The sequence below is a fragment of the Lolium rigidum genome, chromosome 3 (genome assembly GCF_022539505.1).
Source record: "Lolium rigidum isolate FL_2022 chromosome 3, APGP_CSIRO_Lrig_0.1, whole genome shotgun sequence".
Classification (NCBI taxonomy): domain Eukaryota; kingdom Viridiplantae; phylum Streptophyta; class Magnoliopsida; order Poales; family Poaceae; genus Lolium; species Lolium rigidum.
The window spans coordinates 385,851,102-385,867,316 of NC_061510.1; the positions used below are offsets into that span (position 1 = coordinate 385,851,102).

The window sequence follows — 16,215 nt, forward strand, 5'->3', positions numbered from 1 at the left end:
ATCACCACTCCTTGGGAAGCCAAAGTGACCCATGCTAGCTTTGGGTGGCCAACAGCCATTGCTTGCCAAATGCCAAGGATAGTGGTCAGCCGTCAGCTTCACTTAGAAAGAAAAAAAAGAGTAGCCGTCAGCTACGTGGGCTATAAATTGACATGTAGGGCTCCGTTCATTGCATCACAAAGCAACACAAACAAAATCGCTCTTATAGCTTGGCTCCACAAGAGCTAGCTAGGGAGTACGTAGTACTAGCAAGTAACGTACGGCCTCGCACGCACGACCATGGCTTCCACGTCGAGCTTCGTGACCGTGGTGCTCGTCATGGCGATCATGCTCCTGAACGGCGGTGGCTGCAGGTGCCGTGCAGCGCGCCTCCTCGCCGACATCCCGGCTCTGCCCGAACCCACGCTGCCAACCTTGCCTACGGTGCCGGGTATCCCCGCGGTGCCAGGCGCCGTCGTGCCGACGGTGCCCACTCTGCCCACGGTGCCAGGCACGGTCGTGCCCACAGTGCCCACCGTGCCAGTGGTGCCGACGCTGCCGGGCACGGTCGTGCCGACGGTGCCTACCGTACCAGCTCTCCCCACCGTGCCTACAGTGCCGCTGCCGGCGCCCGGCGCCGTTGTGCCGACAGTGCCGGGTGTCCCGACGGTGCCACTGCCGTCAGTACCCGGCGCCGTTGTGCCGACTGTCCCCACTGTGCCAACGGTGCCCCTGCCTTCCGTGCCTTGCGCCGCAACTCCCACATTGCCCACCGTTCCTGGAGTGTCGACATTGCCTCTGCCGACCGTCCCCGGGGTGCCTAACCTGCCGATGCCGTCCATCCCCGACGTGCCCAAGCTGCCGGTGGCACTCCCGCCGATGCCGTCCCTACCAAACCTTCCCAACGTGCCACTGCCCGCAGTGCCGACCATCCCTGGCGTGCCTAAGGTGCCGATGCCGTCTATTCCCGGTGTGACCGTGCCGTCGTCCGGGCACTAGGTGTGGCCATGCCAGTGCATGCAACGATCGATATGCACGGATGGTCGCTGTTCCCTTGCCCAGTTTAGAGCGTAATGTCGTAATTAACGGTGTTTAACGATATGGTTACTTTAGCTTGACAACATTAATTTGTATGAGCATGCTGTACTTATGTGTGTGTGGTACGTCTCTTTTCGGTTGATGGGGGTGTGGTGTGCGTGTGGTGTACTTGTATACTTTACATCTATGTGGTGTGACAGTGAATCATTCTTCATGTAAGGGGTATTTGCGTCAGATGTACGTGTGACACTATATATGAATATATTTTCATTGGATCGATATACATACACGGATAGACCACTACTCATATATTTATCATAAGCAACATGATTAGTTGGGAGTGTAGATTTTTCTTCATTGTGAATCTCGTACATACAATAAGAATAAATCATGCATGCTTTAGTTCAAGTATATCAGAAGGAGATATTGTAATCTATCTGGTCGAGTTCGGAAACCCTAGCTCCTGGCGTCGCCCCCGCGGGCGACCTGGGAGCTCCTTGGCGGCGCCCCTTCCTAGCCCCTCCCCACCCTTCCCCCTCCTCCTCGCCGCCGCCTGAGGGCGTCGCCGGGCAAAGCCCGCGCGGCGTCGGCGGCGGCGGGGCTCCTCTGCTCCCTCGCGCAGTGGCGGTGGCGCGGGTCTTCGCGGCCGGTGAGGGCGCCGTGCTGGTAGGGCGCGGCGGCGAGGTTGCGCTGCAACAGCGTGGCGACTACGTGGTACCAGCGTGCCCGCGGCGGCGACGGTTCACCGGCGCGGCCTGAGGCGGGCGGCGCGAGCTCGGAGGTGCTGCTGGAAGGTGGAGGTCGTGGGTGCCGCGGACGAGGCCAGGGGCGGCAGGGCGCGGCCGGCGGCTACGTTCGCCCACCCCATCATGGAGGACCCCGGCGAGGTGCTGGGTTGTGTGGCCCAGATCTCGATCTGGCCACCTCGAGTCGGGCCGAGGCAGGGGCCCGCGCCCCATTCGACCCCATCCACCTCCACCCCAGATCTGTGGGCACCCGCAGCCTTGGGGGCTGCTGGTTGCCGATCTGGCTGGTGGTGCCCTCCTGGTGTGGCGGCGGTGCGGCGGCGATGCGGCATTCCGGATCTGGTTTGTTGGGCTCTCTGGCCGCCGCGCTTGCGGGCCAGGCAGGGGCCCCGGGCTTGGGCTCATTCCGTCTCCATATTTGGCGTGCCCGGCAGTCAAGGGGGCTGTTGGTTTGCAGCTCCTTCCCCTCGCGATGTGGTGCTTGTCTTCTCCGGTCTCGCAGCAGGAAGAGTTTGGACGCCGGGGCGGCGGCCCTGGAAAGGTGGGAGCTTCGCTGGTTGGCGGGCGAGCCAGGAGCTCAGGGGCTGGTCGGTGCCACGGTCGTGAGGGCGGCGTGGTTCTCGGCGAGCAGTGTTCTGTGGCAGTGGCGCGGGTGTCGTTAGGGCGGTGGCCCGTTCCCTGTGCTGGAGGTGTTGAGGTTTACCGAGGGGAAACCCTCGCCCTCCCTGGGGCCGCGGTGTCGACGTCTGCGGACGTCGTGTCCTTCTTGAAGGCGCCGTCGCGGTAACCTTGCTCCTCCTCGTGCTTCGGGTGAAAACCTAAGATCCGAGGATCGGGTGGTGGCGATGCTCTTGTGTCGTGTTCTTCTTGAAGACACCGCCTTGGAGCTCACAGTTCGCGGCTGTCCGTTGGTGGTGTGGCAGAGGCGCGGTATTCGTCGACCTTTGTGCTTCGGGTGAAAACCTAAGATCCGCGGATCGGGCGGTGACGGCGCTCTCGTGTCGTGTTCTTCTTGAAGACGCCGCCTTGGAGCTCACTGTGTTTCTGCGGATGATGTTGGCTCTTTGCTTGGCGACCATCGGCAAGGCTTGCGCCGTCCCCTCCTTCGTCGAGTTTCCCGGGTGCTGCTTGTTGGGGTTCGAACGGCGGTGGTCGATGCATAGTGGTGGTCGGTCACTGGTGGCGCTGCCCGCGGCGGGGAGTTCTGTTGACGGCGTGTGTGTTCGATGGCTCTCCCTTGGGTGAGCCCCGGCCCGACACTTTTGCTGTCCGGTGTCTTCTCCGAGTCTTCGTAGGCTTCGTAAGGGTCGTGATTGCCGTTCGAGGTTTCGGTTGTAGCCTTTTGGCAGCTCGTGTGGGTGTGTGGGTGTGTGTTGTAAGCTGGGTTCAGCCCCTTGTACCTTGTCGCCGTTGAGGGCGTTATTAATTTAACGTCGGGCCTTTGGCCTTTGATCTAAAAAAATATTGTAATCTATCTTCACATAACCCAACAAAATTTATAGTATATTAGGACATTGACACGCTGTTCAAAATAAAATAAAAGGGTACCATTGATTTGTAGAGTAATAGAGTTAGTATTAGATAACACAACCGTTTTTTAGAGCAACCACGTATTTTATTAATAGAAAATTAAGTTATAAGAACCAACAAACATGGAAACCGAAAAAACTGAGCAGGAGAAAACAAATTTCTTGGAAACTCTGCAGATAGAACCATAAAGATAGAAAAATACAAAATTATCCCTAAGGTTTCTTGCACTCGCCGAAACTAGCTAGTGGCCGCTGACAAACTCCAATGATGCCTAGGCACACATTTAAGGAGACGCCGAACCTCCACCATTGCCAGATTCAAAGAAGTACCATCGCCAACGAGGCTTTGTTAGTCGATGAACAGGCCATCGAGGTATGTGTGTCGCTATGGCACGTCAGCTAGGAGACGTCCCCGTACTTCCTTTAACCAAGATCCACCGCATCAAATCGATGAAGTTGGGAACAACAACAGATTCACCATCTCCGGATCGGCATCCTCGCTCTAGAGCATCCAACTCGCCCCAATACCCGGTGTCGTCGTGGACAACGATGAACGCTAGTGACACATCGAGAAATAGATCTAAAGAACAACGAGAAGACCAAGCTGCTGATCTGAAGAGACAAGCACATGTTGCATGCCATCAACTCCGAGACGTCGCCGTAAAGGTCGATGACGGTGTGGGAGTAAAGTTAAGGCAAATTTATTCACCCGGATGCCGCTCCCACCACCACAACGACGCACCACAACGAGACAAACCCTAACCCTAGCTACGAACGGAGGAACGAGGTCCCCCTCCCTCCTGCCACCGGAGCCACAACAGACAAGCACTAACACTAACTACAAATCAAAATCATCACCAGATACTTAACACCCATCGTAGCCGCCCTACTCATGATCTCCAAATCAGATAAGACATAATAGTAGTTATGGAATTCAAAAGTTTTCACATGGCAGTTTACGTTTCTTGCACAGGTCAGCACACTCCACCGCATTCACATTGGCCTTGTCCAAGTTACCCTTGCTGAATCTTTGAACCGGATCCACCATCCCGGCATTCTCAAGCAACCCATCACCATTCGCTCCATCACTAGGAGACTCCATGGACTCATTCAGAACAGAATCATCAGGAGACTAGAGACTGAACAGACTATATTGCCGTTTTGATTGGTGGAGATTTCTTTATTTTTGCACAAAGGACGGGTCTCGAAGACCATGGTGGTACTTCCATTAAAGAAACACGTGGCAGCTACAAATTGCAGGCCGACCCTTTACAACACTCTCGCTAAAGAACCTAGTATTTGAGGATAAGGTATGCACATTTACATAAAACACCCTAGAACAAAAGGTAAAAAGCAATCAAGTCCCTGGGTGCCTCCATCGCCAGATGTCAGTGTCCTCAAGGCGTAGCCGCCGGAACATGGCCAGAGCGCTCGAACGCCCCCTTGCGACGAAAAACCGCTTGTATCTCCAAGTCACCAGGGACGCACCACTTGGTGGCAAAGAAGCGCCGAGCTCCATCAGCCAAGACGAGAGAAGAGCCTCCGATCTGGAGGTTGATGACGGGCCTCCATGACGGCCAAGGATAGCAGAGGCGAGGATGCCTCGAGCTTGGTTGCGCGCGTCGATGTAGAACCACCGCATCTAGGGTAGGCGCCATCAGAAGAAGAGCAGAGCTCCACCACATCCTCTGCCCTCTCCACCACGGCAGGACGGAGAAAGAATCAAAGTGGAGTTCCCCCTCCCCAGACCACCCCCACCAAGAGCTTCGGATTTATTGAAGGATATTATGCTCCTCATCGTCGCATCTAGCTCCGGCAATTGGAACAACAAGACGACAAAGAGGAACCCTAAACTACACTAGATCTGGCCGAACAGATCAAGCGCGCCGCTCCAAACTAATGGCATAGAGCCAGTCTCCGCATGGGTAGATAACCTAAAACTACTACTATACATGGGAGATGGCCGGCCTCCCCCCCCCTTCAACTCTGGCCGGCGAACCTACCAGAGGAAAGGGGGAGAGTCGAGGCGGCTCTCAGACGAGAGGGAGTTGGAGAGAGAAAGAAGGGAGGAAATGAGAGCCTTCCAAGGGATTGGTGGAGAATTAGAATTTCATTCCAGCTCAACCACATTAGGAAGCTTTGGCCAAATTTCCTGGCTCGGTGACTCACCGGATCGAACTCATCGGAGACTGGGACGACGCTAACGGAGGTCAGGAAGAGAACTTAGGGGGCTTAGGGTGCAGGTGCAGGGAGCTCGCCGGCGGTAGGACCTTAGGGTTTGGGTGTTGGGTGCACGGAGGCGGCTGGAATTGTGTGTGTGCGTGGGGGGGGGGGGGGGGGGGGGGAGGCGAGAGGGAGGCCGGGGCGGCGATGGGTTGCGGTGGAGGAGGACTGCGTCAGCGGTGCCGGCCGCGGGTGGTGGTAGCTGGCGGCCTAGCCAGCGGTGACAACAGGGGGACTGACTGGATCAGATAAGAAGATGAGAGGAAGGAGAAGAAGATGGGAGCCCAAGAGGCGTTGCTGCCCGTAGTGGTATTTGCCAACGCTGAACCCTTCAAATAGGAGCCCCCACTAATCACGTCCATAGTGATGGACTAGTAATATGCAGAATCAGAGGCGCTCCCGTACAGTGCAATTCTGTGATACTACTACCAGATGGCAGATTCTACCAAAGCATTATCCCAACTCCGAAGAACGTGATTTGCTTGGTTGATTCAGTTTATCATCTTATTCGCAACAACCAGATGGCGGATTCTACCAAAGCATTATCCCAACTTCGAAGGTGATTTGCTTGGTCATTTGGTACCTATTGATTCAGTTTGTCATCTTATTCGCAATTACCCTGTGAAGAAAAAAATAACAGCGGTTCTAGTGGCAGAAATCCCCGAACTATATATCAAAAAAAAGTACAATACTGACGTACTTTCAGTCAACTCACTCTGCCAGCACCCTTCGCGACGAAGACAGTTGAGAAATGGTGACACTAAACAGTTGAGCAAATTCACGCTGCATAGCCAGCTCCTCACCTAAACAGAGAAAATTGCAGCCATTGCTTGTCTCGATCATACAAAGCACTTCCCTTTTTGGATCGACGATGTACAAGCATTCTGAATCCGCCCAACAACCAACCTAATCGCACCCTCTCATTGGACTATAAATTGTCAGGCATTGACCCATGTTCCTACATCGCAACAGAACAGAAGTGATCTTTCGAACAGAAGTGATCTTTAGTACAATCACCTCTCACAGCCGGACACAGGAGAGAAAACCATCTCTCGACCACTAGTACCTAGCCAGCTCTAACCATGGCTTCCAACGCGAACATGTTGGCCATGATCATGGCGTGCACGCTTCTCCTCACCGGCACCACCTGCGACGCCGCCCGCCACCTGGCCGACACGACCCCGGCGGCTGCAGCTCCGGCTGCTAGCGCTGTCCCTGGACTTCCGGCAGTGCCGACTTTGCCAGCCGTGCCCACGGACACGGTCACCCTGCTGCCACCCATGCCGGCGGTAACCCTTCCCACCGTGCCGCAAGTGGCACTGCCGCCCATGCCGGCCATCGTCGTGCCTAAGGCGGTGCTGCCGCCCATGCCCAAGGTCACCATGGCACCCATGCCCGCCATCGTCGTCCCCAAGGTGACCCTGCCGCCGATCCCCAACATTGTCGTGCCCAAGGTGACGCTGCCTCCGATGCCGTTCGTCCCCAATGTGAACGTGCCTATGCCGTTCGCGGCACCTCCTCCGTCAGCGTAGGCGTGCTCACGTGGTGGCGCGGTGGCCTTGATGCGGGAGTGGCTAGATCACTCCGTTACCATGGCGCGTATTTGCGTGTAGCTCTGCGTTTTACATGTGATCGATGTATCTGCTGTTCTACCTTTTTTTTACGTCTCAGTATGTGTACTGTGTGTTTACTGTACGTTGAGGGCTGTCCAACTGTACTCGCGTTTTACGTTCTCTTTTTTTTCGTGTAAGACTAAGTTAATCTCATTTTGTGGTTGGTAAACTGTGACTGCTAAACTATTTTATGGTGTGCCATCTAAGAAATAGCTAGGGGACAACAGGAAATAAAGTGTTAGCAAAAAAAGTATGGGCAAAACATTAAGGCGACATCATTAGGTGAAAATCTCGAAACTTTCCACCTTAACCATTGGATCGTGCATATACGCTTCGGATCAGAGGTGGGATGGCACCCAGCCACTTAAACAGACTTTAGGGAAGACGTAACTATAGATTCATAAATACCATATATAGATGTTAATTTCAATATTAGTCGTCCGATCACCAGTTTAATGCATGGATTTTACAGTGTGCACTATCCAGCAGATTCTACATATGGTTAACAAATATGCGTCTCCTCTATTCTAGACTATTCTATACTTAAAGTTTCAATTTATGTGTAAAGAATTTCTCACCAAAAGAACTATCGCTTGTCTTTTACTTTATGATTTTTGTGGGATAAGTATATATATAGCCATTACTCATGAAGCCATTCCTCTGTGTAGATAAAACATCAGGTGTTCTTGTTATTTCCACATAAAACTACAAAATATAGCCACTTCAAAACATAGTGTGCTAGATATATGTTTCATGATTTTTTGTCTAATATATAAATGAAGTCTTGTAGCATTATGTAGTTATTGTTTCCTCTATCTTGGATTCAACTACGGTTACTACAAAAAAAATCATATAATTCCTACCACATGTGCATACAAAATGACATATTTATCAACCATTATTTGGTATACAAATATTCATTTATAAATTTGCAGCCAATTAGTTGTTGGATCACGGAAAACTAGGCAACATGAATAATTTTATTAATTCTTAATGTCATGATTTTGTTGGTATTTAGGAATTCACCTTGTCAATGAGAATGCTTATAAGAAAATGGAGAGGAAAAAACTGCGAAGAGAAGGTTGAAATATTTTTTCTAAGATTTCTATAAATGAAGTGTTACGTGTAATCAATAAACCTATGGTTGGAAAGGCATAAGATGTAGCTTTCTCGTGCAAGTTTAAATCTATCTTAGGAAGTTGATTTCAACATAGCTAGTGAGGTTTTTGTCCCGAAGAAGGTTCGCCTCAGTTATGAGTCCTAGTTTATGAAATATTTCTTTTAGGGTTTTGGTAAATTTAATATAATTTTTGGGCTTTATAATACAAATGATGGTTATTTAAAAATCAAGCAAAATTTAAACCCTAAATAATTTAACACCTTATTGCCCTTTTCTTACATTATTCCCTACTTACCTAGGAGTGTCCTGGCTCATCCTCCCACTAGCAATCATAGTGTCGGGGTTCGTGCATGCATGGAAAAAAATCAGCCTACATGTACTACCCAAGATCTGTCTATGAAAATGCAAGAACAGTTGAATTTAGATATGAACTCGCTGAATAGTTTGCGGATGGCTCGGTTAAGATTTTGAACGTGGTGACCCCTGTAGCAAGGTGTATCCCTCTCCCAGCCCCAAGGATATATCTCATCCTTGATCCTTAGGATCGAAAAGGGCTGACCTTCTGTTGGCATCTATGCATACGACGATCCAATCTGTCAACAATTTGTCGTCCACAACATTGCGCCAACATCGAGAGTGCTGCAATCTTTTGGCATATGGATGTGGACAAAACCCCGTACATAGAAAAACATCCTCAAGGGAGAGCCTCCATATGGGAGAGTCTCCACAAGGCGAATCCCCTCCCTGTCTATCGATCGCTCGAGCAATCACTTTCTGTGGCGCGGAAGCGCTCGCGCAGCGAGTCAATTCCCTTTTTATCACCTAGTGTTTAATTGCGTTCACATGTGTTCACACTAACAGCTTGTATTACTACTTTGCAAGTTGCATGCAGCCAAGAGTGTTCACACTACATGCATGCACATGCACATATCATCTCATGGATTTGCATTTAATGAGCCAACTTTTCAGCACGCTTTCGTAAGTTGTTGCATGCATACGCATAGCATCTCACTCTTTTTCTTCAGCACGAGGCAGACTCTCAATTCTCCTTTTGCATTTCCCTTTTGGTTTTTAAGGGGGAAATAACGAGTGGGAAAATCCACTTGCAACTCAAATGAACTACCACTTGCTACTCAAATTAAGTATTATTTTAAGTTGTAAGCTAACAAAAGTTGCTAAACTATTCTAAATGAAATTTACTTTTTTAGGGTTGCTAGGTATTTATATTTACCGTTGATAAATAACGGGGCACCGGGTTGATAACTTGTAAACAAAAAAAGAGTCGCTACATATTTTAAATTAAATTAAAATTTTAGGGTTGATATTTATTTATATTTACCATTGATAAATAGCGGGTCACCGGGTTGATAGCTTGTAAACTAAAAGAGAGTCGCTAAAATATTCTAAATGAAATAATCTTTAGGGTTATTATTTATTTATATTTACAGTTGATAAATAACGAGGCACCAGGTTGATAGCTTATAAAATAAAAAAAATGTTCGCTAAAATATTCTAAATGAAATACTTTTTAGGGTTGAGAGTTATTTATAATTACCATTGATAAATAACGGGACTCCGGGTTGATAACTTGTAAACTAAAAAGAGTCGCCAAAATATTCGAAATGAATTTAGAATTTTAGGTTGGTAGTTATTCATATTTACTGTTGATAAATATTAGGACACCGGGTTGATAGCTTCTAAACTAAAAAAGATTCGCTAAAATGTTTGAAATAAAATTAACTTTGGGGTTGATCATTTTATACATGTTACCGTTGATCACTCAAGTATGGAGGGTTGATTATTCAAAACAGAGAGGGTTGATAACTTTTAGTCCAAAAAAAAGTTTCTCGAAACATATCAATATGGGTGCTAGTTTTGAAGATGTCGTCGAGACGGATTTATTGGTGAAAGCGAATCTTAATTTAGGGTTGTCGTTTGAAAATTAAAACATTTTGAATTTTCAAATTTGGAAAAGATTTCGCTGACATCAGCAGATTCGTTTATTTTTGCATGCATGCAGAACTTTCCCTCAATAGCCTGCACCAGGTTGATAATTTTATATATTTACCGTTGATCACTTAAGTACGGAGGGTTGATTATTTAAATAGAAATGGTTGATAACTTTTAGTCCGAAAAAAAGTTTCTCGAAACATATCAACATGGGTGCAAGTTTTGAAGATCTCGACGAGACGAATTTATTGGTGAAAGCGAATCTTAATTTGGAGTTGTCATTTGAAAGTTAAAACGTTTTGAATTTTCAAATTTAGAAAAGATTCAGTTGACATCGCCAGATTCGTCTATTTATGCTTGCATGCAGAACTTTCCCTCAATACCCTGCACCGGGTTCATAATTTTATACATTTACCGTTGATCACTCAAGTACGAACGGGTTGATTATTCAGATAGAGAGGTTTCATAACTTTTAGCCAGAAAAAAAGTTTGTCGAAACATATTAACATGGGTGCTAGTTTTTAGATCTCATCGAGATGGATTTTTTGGTGAAAGCGAATCTTAAATCGGAATTGTCGTTTAAAAGTTAAAACATTTTAAACATGCACATTTGTTTCTTTTTACATGCATGCAAACGTACGGCAATGAAAAACGCGTTTACTTCTAATCATGTCGGAAACCGATCGCTCGCTTAACTTCGGCGATCGAGCGCCAGCTAAGGCAGCCCTCCACAAGGCAGCCTTTCGGTCTTGACAAAATAGGAACCCATCGGTCAACATGGTTTTTACTAACTAAACAAGCGATCGATGCCTGAAAAATCGGTTCGGTCCAAATAGACCGAATATTGTTCGTCTAGGCTGGCCTAGGACATATTTCTTGTGTTTATGGGCTTGGATGGGACATAGAAATTTTTGGCACAAAGAACCACCTAGCCCAATAAATTAACAAAAAGAACTACTTGTGAATACAATTGATAGAAAAGACCACCTCCTGCATGGCGGCAGCTCCCCGAGCGACATGTGGTGCATGCCGTCGCTGGCTGTGGTGACAGACCCTTACCGTCGCATGCCGTGGTGGCACGTTTTCCGACAACGCCTGCGTCAGCCGATGTTGCCCATGGTGGGTCATGCTGCCATGGAGAGTGGCGGCAGGTTTGCGTGGAGGTTTCCCCTGGTGCCTTTCCAAATCCTTGGTTGCTGCAGCCGTTAATGGACATCAACAGCGCTATTTTGCTCCCCCAACCATCTCTCTTTCCATCTCAATGGTCTAGTTGTTCCCCATCCACTAGACGTTGGAGGCATCAGAGATTGTACGTCTCCCTCTCGGACTCCCTCCCTAAACGCGTTCCCCATTTGATTTGTTGTTAAATAGCCCGGCTTTGACTGCTCCACATCTCCAATTCTGCCCTTCTTAGGTCTATTCTTCACTGGATCGGATAGAGTGGGAGCAGATTAGGAGAAGAGAAGGGGGACGCCGTGACAGGGACGAGGGAGTGACTTTCACCTTCATCTTCGTGTTCATCGGGTCAAAGGAACCGATATCAAGATTTCGACATCGAGTTATATGCCCATATCTAGGTGTTGTTATTCTCTGAATTGACTGTTTTTCTGCAAATTGGAAGTTCAATTGTCATTTTTTTAAATGTAAAACTAGTAGTTTTTGTAGGAAGTTTATGTAGGAAGCTTTGAAGAAGTTAATTTTGGGCGAAGAAATTAAAGAGCATACAAACTGATGTAATTTCATCATATCTCGTAGTAGCGCTAAAGATTTAGTATGTAGCAATCAGTTTTGATAAGGTTGTTTGTTTTGCACATAAATATATGAAATGATGGTATTTTCCTGCCACTTAGAAGATCAATCTTTTCTAGAACTATATTGTATTCTTGCTATTACTATCATTATGTATTCCTCTGGACAGTTACAAATAAAGTTTTTTAGTTCAAAGGTATGTGCTATGTAGTGGGTGATTTTGGAATACGGTGCATTCTAACTTTTTTTGGGTCAACAAGGGCCCTTTTTTAAATCTCGCCCCAGGGCCCTGAAAGTGTATGGACCGGCCCTGAACTCGAGGCCAAAAGATGCTCCTCGTATCACAAATATATAGAGTAGTTAATCACCAAGATGTTTTTTATTTTGCCCAGGCTATCTAATCAAGTTAGCTCCAAGCTAGCTCCGCACATGTGTCTGCCCAGAGATGCGCCGGCCAAAAATTTGTGTGTAGGATTGCCGCCACAGGCAGTGGAGGCAACCTCCACACGGACCTGCCACCACTCTCTCCATGGCGGCATGACCCACCAGGGGCAACAACGACTGACGGTGGGTGTCGTAGGCAAACGTGCCGCCACGGCACGCGACGGTAAGGGCCTGCCGCCACAGCCAGCAATGACATGCACAACATGTCGCCTGGGGGCGCTGCCGCCATCTAGGAGGTGGTCTTTTCTGTCAATGTATTCACATGTGATCCTTTTTATCAATTTATTGGGCTAGGTGGCGGTCCTTTGTGCCAAAAATTCGGGACATACGGGGTGGGCTAGGGATACCTTACTAGGAGCATAGGACTGGGTTGGCCGAATTAACAAATCATTAGCCTTGTGCGATGTCTGCGGGTGAAGTTTACGGTGCGTGTCGGTTGTTAGGTCTACTCCGTTGACCGAGTGCTAGGAGATCGAAGCCACCTATTTTGGTTTTGCAAATCAGTTAACCGAGCGCAACACCGAATAAATCAGTTTTGGTCACTTCAGATTTGTTCCAAGTTAAATTGGTTCGGTGATTCGGTTTTTAGGTTATATGTCCTTCCCTAGCCGTCGGCCTCTAGGGAAAACCACTACAGGAAACAACAATTCAGTTAACTATATTGCACTTGAGCAAAACAATTGAAATTTAGATAGTGGCTTCCATAGCAACTATCGGATACATGATTTTTAAACAAAACAGTAGCAAGAACGGACACGGTTCAGTTCAGCAGCAAAACAGTGTGTTAGTACAACAAAATAGCAGTCGTTCTGTAAAACAATAATGTTACAAGGTTGTAAACCACACTAACACACTATAATTCGGTTTAGCAAACAACAACAGTTCAGTTCAGTTTGGCAGCGTTCACTGCCAATTCAGTGGAGCGGACGGCGTCGTTCGAGTGGAGCAGAGGAGCCAGCCAGCCAACGAGAGCATGGCGTAGGGATCTATCAGAGTGGCCCTGCCGCTCTTTTCTTCACTGGCCATCACCAGAGCTTGCTTCCTCCCTTTCCTGAGGCAGAGGCAGGACCGGCGAGAGAGCGGGAATGCCAAGCAATTTTCCCCTGCTCGCGCCCAACGGCCCAAGAACGACCACGAAGGCCCACTTCTTTTTGGCTTTTTCTCGTATGATGGCAATTTTGGAACTGTGGGGAAATCTGAAAAGTAGTGACTCGAACTCTCTTTCCCAGGGAAAACCTATACACCGACCAGGTCGGTGGCTACCGGCCACCGCACACCCCCGCGCGGGTGTGGGCCTGGCCCAGGGTAGGTTTTTTCCTTTTTTTTCTCTCTTTTCTGTTTTCAGTTTTCTTTTTCTGTTTCCTTTTTCTATTTTTCTTTTCTGTTTTCAGTTTTGTTTATATTTATTTTTCAGATTTGAAAACTTTTTAAATTGTTCAAATTTAGAAAATTTTAAATTAAAAAATGTTCAAATCGGAAAACCGTTCAAATTTGAAAACCGTTCGAACGTGAAAAATGTTCATAATTAAAACGAATTTTTTAAAATAATAATTTTTTAAAAAAATATCCAAATTTAAAATATGTTCATATTCTAAATGTTCAAATTTTGAACAAAAAATAAAAAATCTGAAAAATGTTCAAGTTTGAAAAATGTTCAATTGTCGAAAAAAGTTTGAAAAATGTTCAAGTTCGAAAAAATTACAAAATTTTAAAATATTTAAATTTCAGAAAAAACTAAAATTTATATTCTAGATTTTAAAAAATCAGGTCTAAAACGAATCAGCTTTTGAAAAAGTAAAAAAGAAATATAGAACAGAAAAAATGAAAAAGAAAAAATACATAAAATAAAGGCGTGTGCTTCCATAGACCCCCCAACGTCGAACGGGTATGTTGAGCGGAACACAAGGACGACCCAGATTACTCCGCGGCGAGGGGCAGGGATCGTCTTTTCAACTTCGATTCGGGTATAGAAATGCCCGCTCCAAAACCCGCAGGACCCGTTAGCCCGAGGAGGTACGCGTATCACCGCGAGAATACATACACGCCCGTACACCTCTTCCGCGTACACGCCCGTACCCCTTCCGCGTACACGCCCGTACCCCTTCCGCGTACACGCCCGTCAATGCCCACGGGTCCACACACGGGTCCACGCACACGCGCACGGTCCAAAAGAGTCCACTACTTTATCCCCGGTCGGCCGCATCCCCTCCCCACCATCCCCATTTCCGGCAAAAGCGGAGGAGAGAAAACCCTAACCCTAGTTCTTCGGCGAACGAAGCCTCTCTCCCTACACTCCCATTTCTTCGGCGAAGCACGGATCCGAGCAATGGACATGAACCTAGCCGCGGCTGCTGCTGGTTTGGAGGGCGGAGAGGGAGCGGCCGCGCGGCTGCGGGGCGGCCGCGGGAGAGGTTGCGGGAGCGGGAGCGGGAGCGGCCGCGCCTTCCGGTGCGGCGGCGGACATCGGCGCGGGAGCCGCCGGTGCTGATGCGGGCGGCATCGGCCGATGCGGTGGCCGCTGCTGCTGCTCGCGCCGCCGCCGATAGGGAGGCGGCGTACAAGGAAATCGACGCCATGTACGAGGCCAGCCGGTACGTCCAGCCCTGCGAGGTAAATCTATGTCTCCCCTCTCAGATCTGGTAACCCCTGCAAAGTAGATGTAGTAGATGCGCGTGGATGCTATGTCGATCTGGTAACTGCAGCTATGTCCTCGAGTACATCGAGCCCTGCGAGCCATATCTTCTCCCTCCGTCCAGAAATAAGTGGATCTTGTATTAAAAGCAACAAACATTGGCGAGTTAATATTACTAGTTGAATGCCCGTTGTGATCTTGTATCCAAAGCAACAAACATTCATTTTTCTTGCACTTCTTCTACCATTGTGATCTTGTATCCAAAGCAATAAACTTTGTATTAAAATCATTACTGTGTACCACTATAAGAAGACGATATCATTCAAACTATTGTGGATTCAGCTAAATTATTCTCAAACAACAAATAAGATACAACTACTAAATAAGCCACTTGCCTAATATAAATGAAAATTGCAGTCATACTAAGTTGGTTTGGAGCTTCTTCATATAGAAATGAGCCTATTTGCCGTTGGGGATTGAAATGGGTCAAGAGCTGAAGGTTTGCTGTTTACCATGATTTGGATACGCAAGAATGTATGATAAACGACTTGAGAACCACTTTTTAATACAGACCTCTCATTTGAATTTTTAAACAAGAAAAACATAGTTAACGTAGTGTTGAACCGTGTAGAAAAGCAATATAAGGCACATCTAAATTTTTACGGACATAAATACTAAACATATGTGCTGACAAGTGTTAAACAAGGAAAAAGTATTGGTATTTCAGACCTTGATTGTGGATCAGGTCCTTGCCCCGTTTCCTCGTAGATTCAGTGAATTATGGGAAAGCTTTTTTATGTAGATCAACACTATATTGTTCTATGCCAACATATGGAAAATAAAGAGTATGTCAGATGGAAAACTCATCATTTACATCCTGATGTATGTATCAAACAAACCAGAAATAATATTTATTATATCAGCTACTGCTTTATGTCTGCCGCTTGCATAAGAACATAAAGTCCTAAGGAAATTCAAACTTATGCTCAAATTATAAACGAACAGAAAAATAGTAATTGGACTTCCACTAAGAAAAATAAAAGATATGTTCAAATGAAAGCTACTGCTTTCTTCATGAAAAAAGTACTATAGGAAACAAAATCAGCAACATATGTGACAAGGTAACCAAAAATGGATTGCCTTTTGACAACCTGCAAACCTAGAAATTTTAGGTGGTTGAAGAATGCCTACC

General features: G+C 47.3%; 2 protein-coding genes across 2 annotated transcripts; both read left to right on the forward strand.

The window, feature by feature from the left end:
- Positions 1-155: 155 nt before the first annotated feature.
- LOC124704453 (protein PELPK1-like) lies at positions 156-1,300 on the forward strand. The gene has a single exon (XM_047236708.1). The coding sequence runs from the start codon at positions 280-282 to the stop codon at positions 976-978; it is 699 nt and encodes a 232-aa protein (XP_047092664.1). The 5' UTR covers positions 156-279; the 3' UTR covers positions 979-1,300.
- Positions 1,301-6,533: 5,233 nt separating this feature from the next.
- LOC124700721 (vegetative cell wall protein gp1-like) lies at positions 6,534-7,047 on the forward strand. Its single transcript, XM_047232806.1, has one exon. It carries the CDS (start codon positions 6,598-6,600, stop codon positions 7,045-7,047), a length of 450 nt encoding a protein of 149 aa, XP_047088762.1. The 5' UTR covers positions 6,534-6,597.
- The last annotated feature ends 9,168 nt before the right edge of the window (positions 7,048-16,215 follow it).